Raw genomic sequence first — 12,442 nt, 5'->3', positions numbered from 1 at the left:
GTAGTCTTAGTCTTCTCTTCCGAGGTCATCCTGGCGGATTGATAATTTGAATAAATAGCTTGTACAGTATCATTGGGTCGGGTCATTCTCTTCGGAACGTATATCAGTTACAGATATGGAGAGATCGACACAGTGGAAGACGTTGTACTGTACAACACTCTAAAAATTCGATTATATTTGAACTGTTCCGCAAAATAATGAATATCATCATGAACGTCTATAGGTATCACATGTAAATACAATGGAAGGGAATATCCTGTGCTATGCTAAATGAAAGAGTTACGAGATTTGGTGTGGTGTGAATGTATCTCTGATGAATGAATAAGTTACAACGAAGAAAGAAGAAAAGGATGAAAAATAAGATATAAATATCAGGATGTGGACAATTCCATATGGATGAATATGGAAAAAGAGGTATACAAATCTGTTTTTTTGGAAGCTACATCGATAATCCCCTTTTATACTTTTACCCCACCACCTGCAGCTGACAGAGGTAAAGTAACCTTATGTCCATGTCCATGTCCATGAGGGTGACCATGACCAGGGGGATTAGCGAATTTATTAGACCTAGCAGCCAAAGCTTTATTCAACAATTGTCCAACCGTCGTAAATTCAGTAAAAGTTGAATTATTCCAATTAGGTTGAAAAGGTATGATTGGTCGAGTCACCGGAGGGGTCGCTGTAACTTTGCTTATTGATCCTCTTCCGTTGCCATTTCCATTCGGTAATTTCAATCCTGTCGTCGTCGTCGTCGTCGTTGTCGTTGAATTCTCTTCTTCTACCACCTTAGGCTTGTCTAAACCCAAATTACCAAAAGATATCTTAACTCTATTCCCACCCAATCTAGTGATTTCAATCAATTCTTGTAATTCTTTCAAACCATCTTCATCATCCATATCAATCCCTTCATCTGCGCCCATCCCCAAACCTCTTTTGAAACCATTATGAAGATGATGAGAAGATGAAGATTTTTTCTTCTTTTTCAAACTCGCCGAAGCCTGCTTATCTTTAGGATCTTTCACTTCTCTCTTTTGAGGTTCTTTGAAATTCGGATTATGTTCTCTTTGCCATTCGAGGTATAACTCATCATAAGGTCTAGATCTACCTTGAACGGCACGTTTCGCTCCTACCGTATGGGTCTTACATGTAAGTGAACGTGCGCAGGGTGCGGATTTGTCGTTGATCACGCCGCATTGACGATCGAGGTTGATAGGGTTTGTAGCTGAAAACCGAAAAAGAGATTTAGCATTTACCGTGGATAAAAAGCAGTAGGATTAAGGCAGATGAAATATCTTCTGATGATCCTCGTGTCTCTCTCATCTTCGTCTTCATCCTCTTATAGGATATCGTACAATCCAATCATCACGAAAACCCAAAGTCCTGATTAAGAAGAGTGACTCACCTCTCATCCGTTTCCTCTCAGCCACTTCAGATTTCTCCTTATCCTTTGCCTCCTTCCTCTCCAGCCTAAGTTTCTCCTTTTTGATCTTCTTGATCTCACTCTTCTTGAACCCTTTGTAATTCGACATATCAATTGATATCTCATCGTCACCTATCGAATCATCATCTTCGTTATCCTTTTCAGCGAGATCGTTCGGGTTCGGGATGGTAGATAGCTTGGTACGTTTCTTAGGTGATAAATTGGGATTGGATACTGTAGGGGCAAATCAATCAAGATAATCATTAGTTACCCGCCTTCACTTATGAAATGTAGTGAATATCCTCTTGAAGATACGATTAACCCACCTTCACTTGCCCTTCTCTTCTTACTCAACTCGGTAGTCTTATTCCCGCTCGATTTGGTATTTACTTTCTTGGTCGTTAGAGGTGTCCCTTCGAGAATATGATTACATATTCCTACGTATAATCCAATCAGCATGTCATTTTATGTGGCAGTAGTAGCTCTCTACTCACTTCGATGTTCTCCTGCAGCCCATTCTATACCTTTCTTTCCACATTTCCCACAACTGATCACCCCCCTTCCAACTTCCCCATCACCTAAAAGAGGAAACGTCCCGAACATATACATGTCCTTTTCAGGGATGAAGTCCGCCGGTGGACGAGGTGGGACAGGTTCATTCTGTCCTACTGGTACGGCCAAGTCTGCAGGTGGTGAAGGAGAGGCGAGGGAGAAGGTGAAGGTCGGTAAGGGGGAGCGAGGTTTGAGCTGGAGTGGCATAGTCGGTTGAGTTCAAGAAGGAAGGTTGAGTTTGGTCGAGTTTGATAGAGGGTAGCTTCGATCCGTGCGGTTAATGAATACCAATACGGTTGTATGTAATCGTCCTGGGTTCGCTTGTATCGGCTCGTCTGCTTATTCGCTGTGGATGGTGAGTAAATCCTCTCGTCGTACAATCTGAACCCATCGATACAATGTCAATCGTGATTATCATAATCAATCGACCATCCTCCCATATCAATTTCAGGGTTTCATCTTTTATCAAAGGATCAATCGCCACGTGGTAGACACTCAGTGGTATAATCCGGCTTAAATACCCGGCATGGTCCACAGGAAACAACAACCAAAAAGACAGGCTCGTGCGTTATGGTATCTGAACACAGCATTGACCCTCTCCCTCTCCCGTTTGGATCATCGTACTCTTACTCTTGTACTCTTGGTCAAAGAATACCAGCACTGCAGAATACTATTGTCAGGGGACTGATGTAGACACAGGTAGGATGCAGCTGAGAGAAGAAGGTGAGCAAGGAAGACAAGGAAGGCTTGTATGTCCTAGCACTATCCTTTCCCACGGACAGGATGAAACATCATTCTTACATGGATGGATGGATATGCTCCGTGCACATTGGCCAATTCTGTTGATACCATTATTGACATTTGACTGATTCAGCATTCTATTTCCCTTTCCCTTTATCCTCTTTCCTTCTTTTCTTTCTTTCGTACTTCACCAGGTCCTATAATATTTAACGATACAGACAAAGGTCAAATTCGACTCTGACTCTGACTTTGACTTCTTCACCTACCTCCTTCTCTTCTCTTTCCTCACCAACCACATACATTCGATCTTCACGAAAGACCTATTCGACATGTTGACTAAACTCGCTCTTACCGCTTTGACATTCGCAGCTTCTGCTCGAGGTATGTTTCCGTCACCACTTCTCTATGTCCATTGTTCCGGTCATCCTCTCCTATCCATATGAATACAAGATCCTATCCCTATCACCTCAGCAGTCGTTCCATCTCATGTAAGTTGGCACTGACATGTCCCTTTATATACAGCTGCGATCTCCATCCTCTACCCCAACTCCAATACCATATGGTAAGTTCCCTTCGCCCTCACTTACTCATCTTATCCCCCTGTACTAACATCCCATGGATGACGATACATGATGTAGGTACAAGAACAGTACCGTTCAGATGAACTGGACATTGACCAACCCCGATACCGACACCTACCTATTCAGGGCATACTTGAGTAATGGTGATCAATCTGTATTAGCTGGTAATCACAGTATCGCCGATAGTAGTGAGTAAATCAAAATATACATACATCAGCTCCCCTGCGTGAAAGTGAAGAGGCTGATATGATCGGGGTGTTTGTAGCAAGTGCTACGGCTCAAGATGTTAGGATCCTCTTACCTCAAATTCCAGCTAGGTGAGTCCCAAGCGCCTCTCTAAACAAAACATGTTCTAAGTCTTGCCATCGTTAATCATGATGCTTATCGTTTATAAATTATAGTGAAGGATACATCGTCAATCTCGTCAATACCACAAACGAAGCTCAGGTGTTCGCTACTTCAGAACCTTTTGAAATTGCTGATGGTATAGGTGAGTTCATCCCACTTCCTTGAGAAGGGATACTTAACTTACATATATAAATATAGTAACCACTTCATCTACATCTGCATCTTCGACAGGTTCAGCAACATCTGCTACAGGTGATATCCCAAATGCCAAGACAACTTCGTAAGTCTATTACATCCCACTAGACCACATAGTCGCCCAAACATCGTCGACCAAGGACATCTTACAATCATTGCCAAACGTCCTTCTTCTTTCTTTTCTCAAGTGAGATATCTAACTTGCACTGGGAATGGAATCTCACTAATACCTTTTATCTCCTCGGGAGCAGTAGTCAAAACCCCTTTCCGAGTTCCACTCCCTCTTCGACCTCTTCATCCGCTTCTCCCGATCTCACCTTGAATACGTTGATGATGAATGGTTTGATGGTGGTATCCATCGGATTAGGAGCTCTAGTCGCTTTGTAGGTTGTATATAGAGAACGCAGCTGCTTGGTGTGGTTTCCTATACAGTAGAATCACAAGGCGTCTTGACAAGTACTGGATGTCAGTTTTTTTTGCCAGAGTGGAAAGGAAAACAAAAATGGACAATCGTATTTAATCATCTACACCTCTCCTCTTCATAATCCATATATACTACATTTGTCTCCTGCAAATAAGGGTAATCTTACGATATGTTAATTCCATGTACAGTATATTGATTATTACATTCTCAACGTGTCCTATCAGTGAAAAGCAATCCAACTCATCGGAACACAGTATTGTACTCATGCTTCACGTACATCAAAACAGACCATCTACTTTGGTCCTCTAGTAACTACTTTCCGATCGAAAATACGTTCTGTACATCAATATCTATATGCTGTAATCGTCTTTACCTCATAAGACACTGAGTGGTCGTAGATTGGGAACGACAGCATGTTAACATCTACATTCTCTCTTCTTCGTAATGCATGAATACATTAATATGATAACTAGCTAATCTAATCTAGATTGCAAACGAAATAGAGATGCTTTTTACGATATGTTTTTCGCTCAATGTGTTGTACAAATCGATATTCTGATTTTCTTAATCGTTCTCCTTCTCTAAATCATATTCATCTTTCTATACCATATCCCTCCAAAAAAGATCGATCGATCGATATTGATATTGACAAATTCTTCGCATTTCGATTCTGATATTTCATATCTGAGATTCGAGTAGATTGGATTAATTAGGACCCTTCAAAGCTGCTTTGAGAGCCTATTCGGTTGAACAAAACAATTCAGTCACGTCAGTATATAATCATCACCTCTCTTGTATGAATTTCTCTCATATCGTGGAATCTCTCGCACTCACTTTCTCCAATTGATCCAAATCTTCCTCATTCCTAGCATCTATCTTCCTCATAGGTTTACCTAATTCTTGCATGATATAATCGACATCTTGTCTCGATCTATCATCGTGTACAAAGATGACTGAACATCCTTTTCTGCCGAATCGACCGGTACGACCTAGATCAGGAGATGATAGTTAGCATTGGCATTTACTTGAATTTCCCTTCCAAAGCACAACAAGCACTCACCGATCCTATGGATATAAGTCTCGATGTCCGGTTTAAAGTCTCCATCCCTACCCAAATCAGGTACATCATAATTGACAACCATGTTAACCTGTTGAATATCGATACCTCTAGCTACAACATTGGTAGTGATGAGAACCTTGGTTTTACCATTCCTGAACCCATCCAAGATATCATCACGCTCGGTAGATTGTTTATCACCGTGCAAAGAAGCGACGGAATGTCCTTCGGATGTGAGTCGCTTGGCGATTTGATCGGCTGTAGCTTTTGTCTGATCGCATTCATGAACAATGTACAACAAGATCAGCTGGAATCCACGGTGCAGTACAGATCAGGTGATTGCAAGACTGCACAACTCACTCGACAGAAAACAATACTTTGTCCGATACTCATACAATCATACAAAGCAGACAAGGCATCATATTTCGATGCCTCGCCATCACATTCCAGATACAATTGTTTGATGGCATCCACAGTGACTTCTTCTTTCTTGAGGAAAAGCTTGTTGGCTTCCGGTGCGAATCCTTCTGCGAATTGTTGAACTTGTTCTGGGAAAGTAGCTGAGAAAAGTACATTCTGCACAGAAGGGGGAAGCATCCTAATAAGAAGATAAACATTAACAAAGGAACGAATACGTCAAATTTCTCCAAAGTAGACCACACTCACTTCTTGATTCTGACAGTTTGGTCACCCAAACCTTGAAGCGCAATCATCTCATCCGCCTCATCGAGAACGAATACTCTGATCATTTTCGGATCGAAAATCGACTTTCCTCTCGATAACATATCTACTAAGGTACCGGGTGTACCGATCAAGATATGTTTACGAATTGGTTGACCCCTTGACCATGATCCAGGTACTGCGAGATGAGTTTGTATTTCGGTGAATTGTCCGATCTTGTCCACTACCTCTTGGATTTGTCGCGCAAGTTCTCGTGAGGGAGCGAGACAGATTGCCTGAAGAGTGGGTCAGCAATTAGCCGAAAATGGGGTTAAGAGGAGGTTATACAGTGGCAAGATATGTTGGTAAAACGGTGACTCACTTGAGGAGTAAGTAAATCAGGATCGACTCTACTCAACATGTTGAGGGTGAAAGCGGCAGTTTTACCAGTACCAGACTGACTTTGACCAATGAGATTTTTGGGACTGACGAAGTAAAGTAAGTCAGCACGATGAATCCAATAATCATTCCATACATCTACGAAATGACATATTTCAGTATAGCGGGCAGAGATCGTACTCACGGATTGGAGAGTAAAAGGGGTAAAGCGACTTCTTGAATTTTTGAGGGTTTCTTGAAACCAACCGAGTAAATACCTTTCATCAATGCTTCGTGACTATGACATAGTTACCGTCAGCTAGTTCTCTTTTGGAAAAATCCAATTTCAAAGGTGAGCTCACAGATTGAGTGCCTCAAAGGTTTTGGCAGAGTACAAAGCAGAATTGGGATCCGCTTGGAGATCTGCAAGTTTGACCTGTTGGAAAACGAGATATCATCAGCTTGACCCATCTTGACTACACGCTCAGAACGAACAGGCATGGCAGCTGATGGAGTGAGACCTTATACTCACCTCGACTTGGAATTCATTAGAGATCAAACCACCTTCTGACATCGTAGCGTCAGTCTTAGTCTCTTGAGCTTGTCCATTAGATTGGCCATCTCCATTTCGGGCAGGAGTGTCCCATCCTGATGACCATCCAGCATCATCAGCATTCTACTATTGCATCTTCATTATATTTCTCAGCTAAATTGTATCTTGTACTTACCATCATCGAATCCACTCATTTTCTTTTCTTCCTGTTTATTCTGATTATCTATCAATTCAACGTTCTTATTTGATGCTGAACCACTTGTACTTCCACTAGGTGCAGATGGAGCTTGAGGTGGTCTGTCCGATTTGACGCCTGCAAGGGCTCTTCCGAAAAGAGGATTGGAAGTATTCGGTTTTGGTCTTGTAGTGGGAGTAGATGAGGAAGATTCAGACGGAGAAGGAGCAGCAGGGGTATCGTCGTTATTGTTTGTTGATAAACCTGATATCCTAGATAAGAGAGACGCAACGGGTGCGTCTTCCTCTGTAGGTGTGAGGGGTGAGGTTGAGTCAGCATTGGACATTGCGTATAAGGTATATACAGAAGGAAAGTTATGTAAAGTGATGGGATGGAAGAGAGGGAGATAGTTTTAATCTTTGTATCCGTGTATGGTACACGAGGGCAGTAAGCTTCTCCCACCAGCATATGCATGGATATATGCACGTCCCTCCCTCTTACACATACTATCCCTGCAGGAAATAGGAGTAAACTCACTCTGTTGTTGTTGTTGTTGCTGCTGCTGTTGTGTGGAAGAGGAGGAAGAAGAAGGATTGAATGAATTTGCTGATGGGTTTAAACCTTTGAAAGTGACCTTGCCATCTTCCTCATCATCCAGGTCAGCCCACGAGTTACTGGTGGGTATATTCGAATCTGACATATCGGTTGACTATTGATGGGATATAAACACGAGGTTATGATTATTGTGTATGGCGCACAGACACTTGTTGATTGATTGATTGAGGATGAGGTCTGTGCGGATCAAATTGGATCTTGACTGTATGTGTGGTTCGACAAGTCACTGTGACTGCCAGTCTGATGGTGTTATGATTAAGACAAGATGAGTGGGCTACTTGTTATGACAAAGCAAGCAAGCAATGTTATCTGCCCTTGTAGCAAAATTATCTTTCTTCACATTACAATCTTGATGGACGATCACTTGCAGCATCTCGCGTGTCATGAGGTGGCAAAGGCAAAGATGGATTGTGGCGGTTGAATGAATGACAGTTGATCGTCATGATACGAGAAGCATGATCACAGTCCTCTCTTTCTTAGTCATCAGTGATCCCCCTCTCGTTTTGACTAGCATCATGGAGCTTGCGAGAAAGACCCAGTGCATCCGGGGATGAGTCAGCTCGTCAGCGACTGAAGTCTGAAATGCTGAATCTAGCAAGAGCAAAATCCGACTGGAATCACCGTTCTGACTCTGCCTTGCATACTAGATGATACCTTGCGCGTCTCTGTACTTGGTCTTTCTCCTATCGCGAACGTCACTTTCTATATGTTTCAATCTCATGCATACTATCTGATCTGAAACTGGGATCGAATTGTCAGTCCCATACCAAATCATGTGGTGGGTGACGTGTCTTTTTCCTTTTGTCGATCTGTAAGGGTTGATACCGGTGATACCGCGATCTAACCTAAAAGGTAAGTGTTAATGCGTGATGCGGGGAATGACGTCGGTCCCTTAAAAAGGGAATTAATTCATCTAATCGATGCTCATGTTCCCAAAGATAGATCCCCTTACATGTACACCTCTTCTCATGTGCTCGATGGTCATGGTCAATCGTTAATCGTTACTACGAGTACCACTTGCACCATCTGATCACTGCGTGCTCCTCTTGATATTCCATACTCCCTTCGTCATTGTTTTTGTTCATGTTTACATGACGTTGTCTCTTCTTGTTTAGTCGTCGCTTCCTCTTCTCTTCCTTCCATTCTTGCTACACCCTATTTTTCAACTCGATTTCCCCGACACTGTCCCATCCATCCCATCTACCCAGCCTGTCAACATAAGAACCACAAGTGAAGATCGTCAAGATGGATGCACTTAGACCAGGTCATGCTCATAGGAGCAGTAGTGATCGGCTACTAAACAACTATCTGTGCGTCCACCATTATCTCGTTTCAAGTCCCACACAATTTCCAAGCTTACATTATTTTCATCTTCAGCAACTCTCAAAAATCACTCACTACCTCTCTTCTCACGCTTCTTTCCCATTCCCACTCATCCACCTCCTCTCTACTTGCCTATGTGACTTCCTCACCAGGTGTGATAGTCCCCATCCGTCGGGGTGTGCGACACGCAGCGTTCGAAGGTCCCCTCTCATCCGAGCTCATGAATGATCCTCTTTCCCATTCTTTCGATCAGGATGCAGATCACGGTCAAGGTGGATGGGCAACCTACATCTCATCGTTGGATCAATTTCGCAAAGACTTGAAGCAGATTCATCTGTTAGAAGAGGAATTATCAAGAGTAAAAAGAGATCGTGAGATATTAGTAACGAGGTTGATCAAATCTACCAAATCTCGTCCTACCAAATCGGATTTATCTGCTCTGGCAACTTCCTATGCGAGTCACAATGGTCCTGCTCAATCTAGCAGGAACTCGGTGTTGAGTATGAGCAGTAATGGGTCGACTACAGCTACAAACAAGGAATCGAAAAGAGCAGGGAAACTCGCTGATGCCCAGGCGGAATTACTGGGATGCGAGGAACATCTAAGAGGATTGGAAGTGAGGATTGAAAATGAGAGAAACAAAGTGATGATGAGAGGTTTGGAAGAGAGGTTCAGAGCTATGGATGTTGTCGGTAGAATGTGGGTCCAACAGTCTAAAAAAGGTTTGAGAGATCTGGAAAGATTACAAGGTATGTGTCAATCCTCACAAATGCTATTTCTTCTATGCTTCTGTAAAGAGTCACTGACATTGGCGGGTATCTAGACCTCCCACCTGATGCATTTGAACTGGATTCTAACGGATCGCTCGCACCTTCCCAATCCGCCTCTCAAATTGCTTATGAAGATTCCCCACGTCGAGGTGGTGGTGTACCATTCCCACGAGGATTCGGTCACGAACACGGTCCAGGATCCATCACGGGTAGTATACAAGAGGAAGAGGAAGATGGAAGCTCAGCAGATGAAGCACAGGGTGGTACTTTAGTTGTACATGAGAACCGACCTGGATCTAGGGCATCTGCCTTACAAGCTAGAGGAAGAACTACCCCTAAACCCTCTCCTCTCGGGGTGCCTTCCGTCAACACTCAGGTCAGGCCTCTGTCGTCCACTATTGGAGGAGGATCAAGACACAATCTGAATGACGATGATTCCGATGACAGTCTACCCAACTTCAGATCGGGTGGCCGAAGAGCTGCAAGTGACATTGGTGGAATGGCATATAAGCCACCAAAGGGTCGACAACCTCTTAGAAGGACTTTCTCGGATGATCAGCACAACAACAACAACTTCTCCTCTAATCGACCAAGAGCCAACTCAGATTCATCCAGTATCGCCAGTCAGCGCAAGAAGAAAGGATTCTTCGCCTCGCTCGGCCGATTGTTTAAGGGAAGTTCGAACAAGAAAACCGGTAGGTCAGGTAGAGAATCTCCACCTTATGGATCTTCAACCCATACGCGACGAGGAAGCGGGGGAGGATGGAATACGAGGACGGACTCAAATATCAAGCGAAGTGGTACGTTACGTAGTGGACGAGGTGGACGGGGTGGGGATGAGTCTTCCTCAGATGAAGATACCGGAAACTTCGTCAGTGTGACCAATAACAGGAACAATACTTGGTCTATCGATAATTCGAGAGATACCAAAGGAGGTATCAAGAGAAGTTCGACCATGCCAGTTGCAAGTGGTTTGATCCCTTCTAAACCCGCTACCAAGTCAGATCTAGGTATGAAGAGGAATTCAAGTCAAAGTACCATTACTGCCAAACCTCGTTCAGTCACTCCTCTACCTGCGTCGGCCAAGGCCAATGCTCAAAGTAGTTTGAGTCGATCAAATACCGTTAAATCTTCCATGTCTACTGCTACTGCCAAGTCAAGTGGGACGGTCAAATCTACCGGTACGGCTGGTGGGAAGAAGAAAACCCGACCGAATGGATCTATCGCAAGAGCTTCGATAACCGCTCAACAAGCTGCGGAGGGTCGGAACATCATGCAACTAGTCGATGGAGCTGACAGTCAACCCAAGATGCCAGAAGTCCCCAAAGCGCCCAAATCACAGGTGACCCCGCAAATGGAATTACCCAAAGCTCCCGGATCATCGTTGGTACATGCAGAACCACTCAGACCGCAGCCTGCACACCCTCATGGCGAAATTCCGACATTAGGAAAGACCATTTCTAGATCAAACTCGGTGAAGAAGGTTGCACCCAAATCTGATCAAGCTCATGCCCAACAGCAGCAGGGGTCACCCAAGCAAGAAACCTCACCTCGTAGATCAACTACACCTTTACCACCTTCTCGAACCTTATCTCCACCATTGAAATCTGCTCTCAGACCTTCATCCCCTTTACCTCCCCCTGCTCCACTACCTCAAGACCCTCCTAAACCCATGTTCACCATCACCGCTCCTGGACCTGTCCAGCTCACACCAGAGAAAGAAGAACCTGAAGAGAAACTCATTCCTCCACCTAACAATAAGAGGAACTCGTTCCATTCTATGACATCTGACGGAGCGAGTATCTACGAATCCGCCAATGAAGGTGATAGTGGTGATGAAGAGGGACAAGGTTCGAGCGCGGAAGAAGATGAGGAGAGTGTCAAGGGGTATAAGGTAGTGGAGAATGAGAAAGTCAGAAGGGCTGGTGAGATCGCAACTGGTATATCAAGGTATGAAGAAGATGATGGGGATGATACTGCTTCGGATCATACTGTCGAAGCTGCTCCAATCTCTTCAGGTAACAGGGCACCACCACCTGGACCTATAGCTGTTGAACCTCCCACAGGCGGTGGTACAAGTACAGTATCAAGTAATGGAGTTAGTAGACGTAAATCCGTTAGGATGGCTGTACCTGATTCGCCCGTTGTTGAGAAAGCTCCACCACCCGTTGCTGCCCATTCTGCAACTACGGACGAAGCTTATCAACCGCCTACTTCAAATTACGGATATAACGAAGAGCAAGGTGCAAGGGAAAGGCCAACATCGCCTGAACCGGAACGGATCAAGGGCGATTGGAGTACGAGAATAGGAAGGATGAGGGAAGATACATCTGATGAAGATGAGGATAAAGATCCGGAGTATATGAAAGCGAGAAAGGGTTTACAGAAATTGGAAAAGAAATGGAACGAACTTGGAGATCAGAGTGGGAAAGATGGAAAGTTGAAGAAGAGGGGTAGTGTCAAAAGTAATAAGAGTAATAAGAGTAGATCATCGAGAGTGTAGTACGTTGGATCCTAATAAGAGGTTGGAAATAATCTAGAGGTATGTTTGAATCTGATTTGATATGATGTTTTCGGTTGCGTTTTTCTGTTATCATGGTTGAAGGTATATACACGTATAGTATTGATAGGAAAGTAAGATAAAATATAA

At 43.7% G+C, this 12,442-nt stretch overlaps 5 protein-coding genes across 5 annotated transcripts; 2 read left to right on the top strand and 3 right to left on the bottom strand.

The window, feature by feature from the left end:
• Window positions 1–458: 458 nt before the first annotated feature.
• Window positions 459–2,179, bottom strand: V865_002004 (uncharacterized protein; the record flags this gene model as incomplete). Its single annotated transcript, XM_066225816.1, has 4 exons — window positions 459–1,222; window positions 1,403–1,654; window positions 1,747–1,857; window positions 1,915–2,179. 4 exons carry the CDS (start codon window positions 2,177–2,179, stop codon window positions 459–461), a joined length of 1,392 nt encoding a protein of 463 aa, XP_066081913.1.
• An 863-nt stretch (window positions 2,180–3,042) lies between these two features.
• Window positions 3,043–4,224, top strand: V865_002003 (uncharacterized protein; the record flags this gene model as incomplete). Its single annotated transcript, XM_066225815.1, has 7 exons — window positions 3,043–3,094; window positions 3,236–3,275; window positions 3,352–3,482; window positions 3,560–3,611; window positions 3,696–3,784; window positions 3,841–3,922; window positions 4,089–4,224. The coding sequence occupies 7 exons, from the start codon at window positions 3,043–3,045 to the stop codon at window positions 4,222–4,224; spliced, it is 582 nt and encodes a 193-aa protein (XP_066081912.1).
• Window positions 4,225–4,966: 742 nt separating this feature from the next.
• Window positions 4,967–7,430, bottom strand: V865_002002 (uncharacterized protein; the record flags this gene model as incomplete). Its single annotated transcript, XM_066225814.1, has 10 exons — window positions 4,967–4,999; window positions 5,096–5,250; window positions 5,322–5,589; window positions 5,679–5,916; window positions 5,985–6,274; window positions 6,361–6,463; window positions 6,562–6,654; window positions 6,719–6,792; window positions 6,889–7,004; window positions 7,085–7,430. 10 exons carry the CDS (start codon window positions 7,428–7,430, stop codon window positions 4,967–4,969), a joined length of 1,716 nt encoding a protein of 571 aa, XP_066081911.1.
• A 66-nt stretch (window positions 7,431–7,496) lies between these two features.
• On the bottom strand, window positions 7,497–7,784 carry V865_002001 (uncharacterized protein; the record flags this gene model as incomplete). The annotated part of the gene is made up of 1 exon (XM_066225813.1): window positions 7,497–7,784. The coding sequence occupies one exon, from the start codon at window positions 7,782–7,784 to the stop codon at window positions 7,497–7,499; it is 288 nt and encodes a 95-aa protein (XP_066081910.1).
• A 1,160-nt stretch (window positions 7,785–8,944) lies between these two features.
• Window positions 8,945–12,295, top strand: V865_002000 (uncharacterized protein; the record flags this gene model as incomplete). The annotated part of the gene is made up of 3 exons (XM_066225812.1): window positions 8,945–9,009; window positions 9,077–9,771; window positions 9,846–12,295. The coding sequence occupies 3 exons, from the start codon at window positions 8,945–8,947 to the stop codon at window positions 12,293–12,295; spliced, it is 3,210 nt and encodes a 1,069-aa protein (XP_066081909.1).
• Between the last annotated feature and the right edge of the window lie 147 nt (window positions 12,296–12,442).

Source organism: Kwoniella europaea, chromosome 1 (assembly GCF_036810445.1).
Source record: "Kwoniella europaea PYCC6329 chromosome 1, complete sequence".
Classification (NCBI taxonomy): Eukaryota; Fungi; Basidiomycota; class Tremellomycetes; order Tremellales; family Cryptococcaceae; genus Kwoniella; species Kwoniella europaea.
The sequence above is the reverse complement of the archived record's forward strand: the minus strand, read 5'-3'. Positions and strand labels throughout refer to the sequence as shown.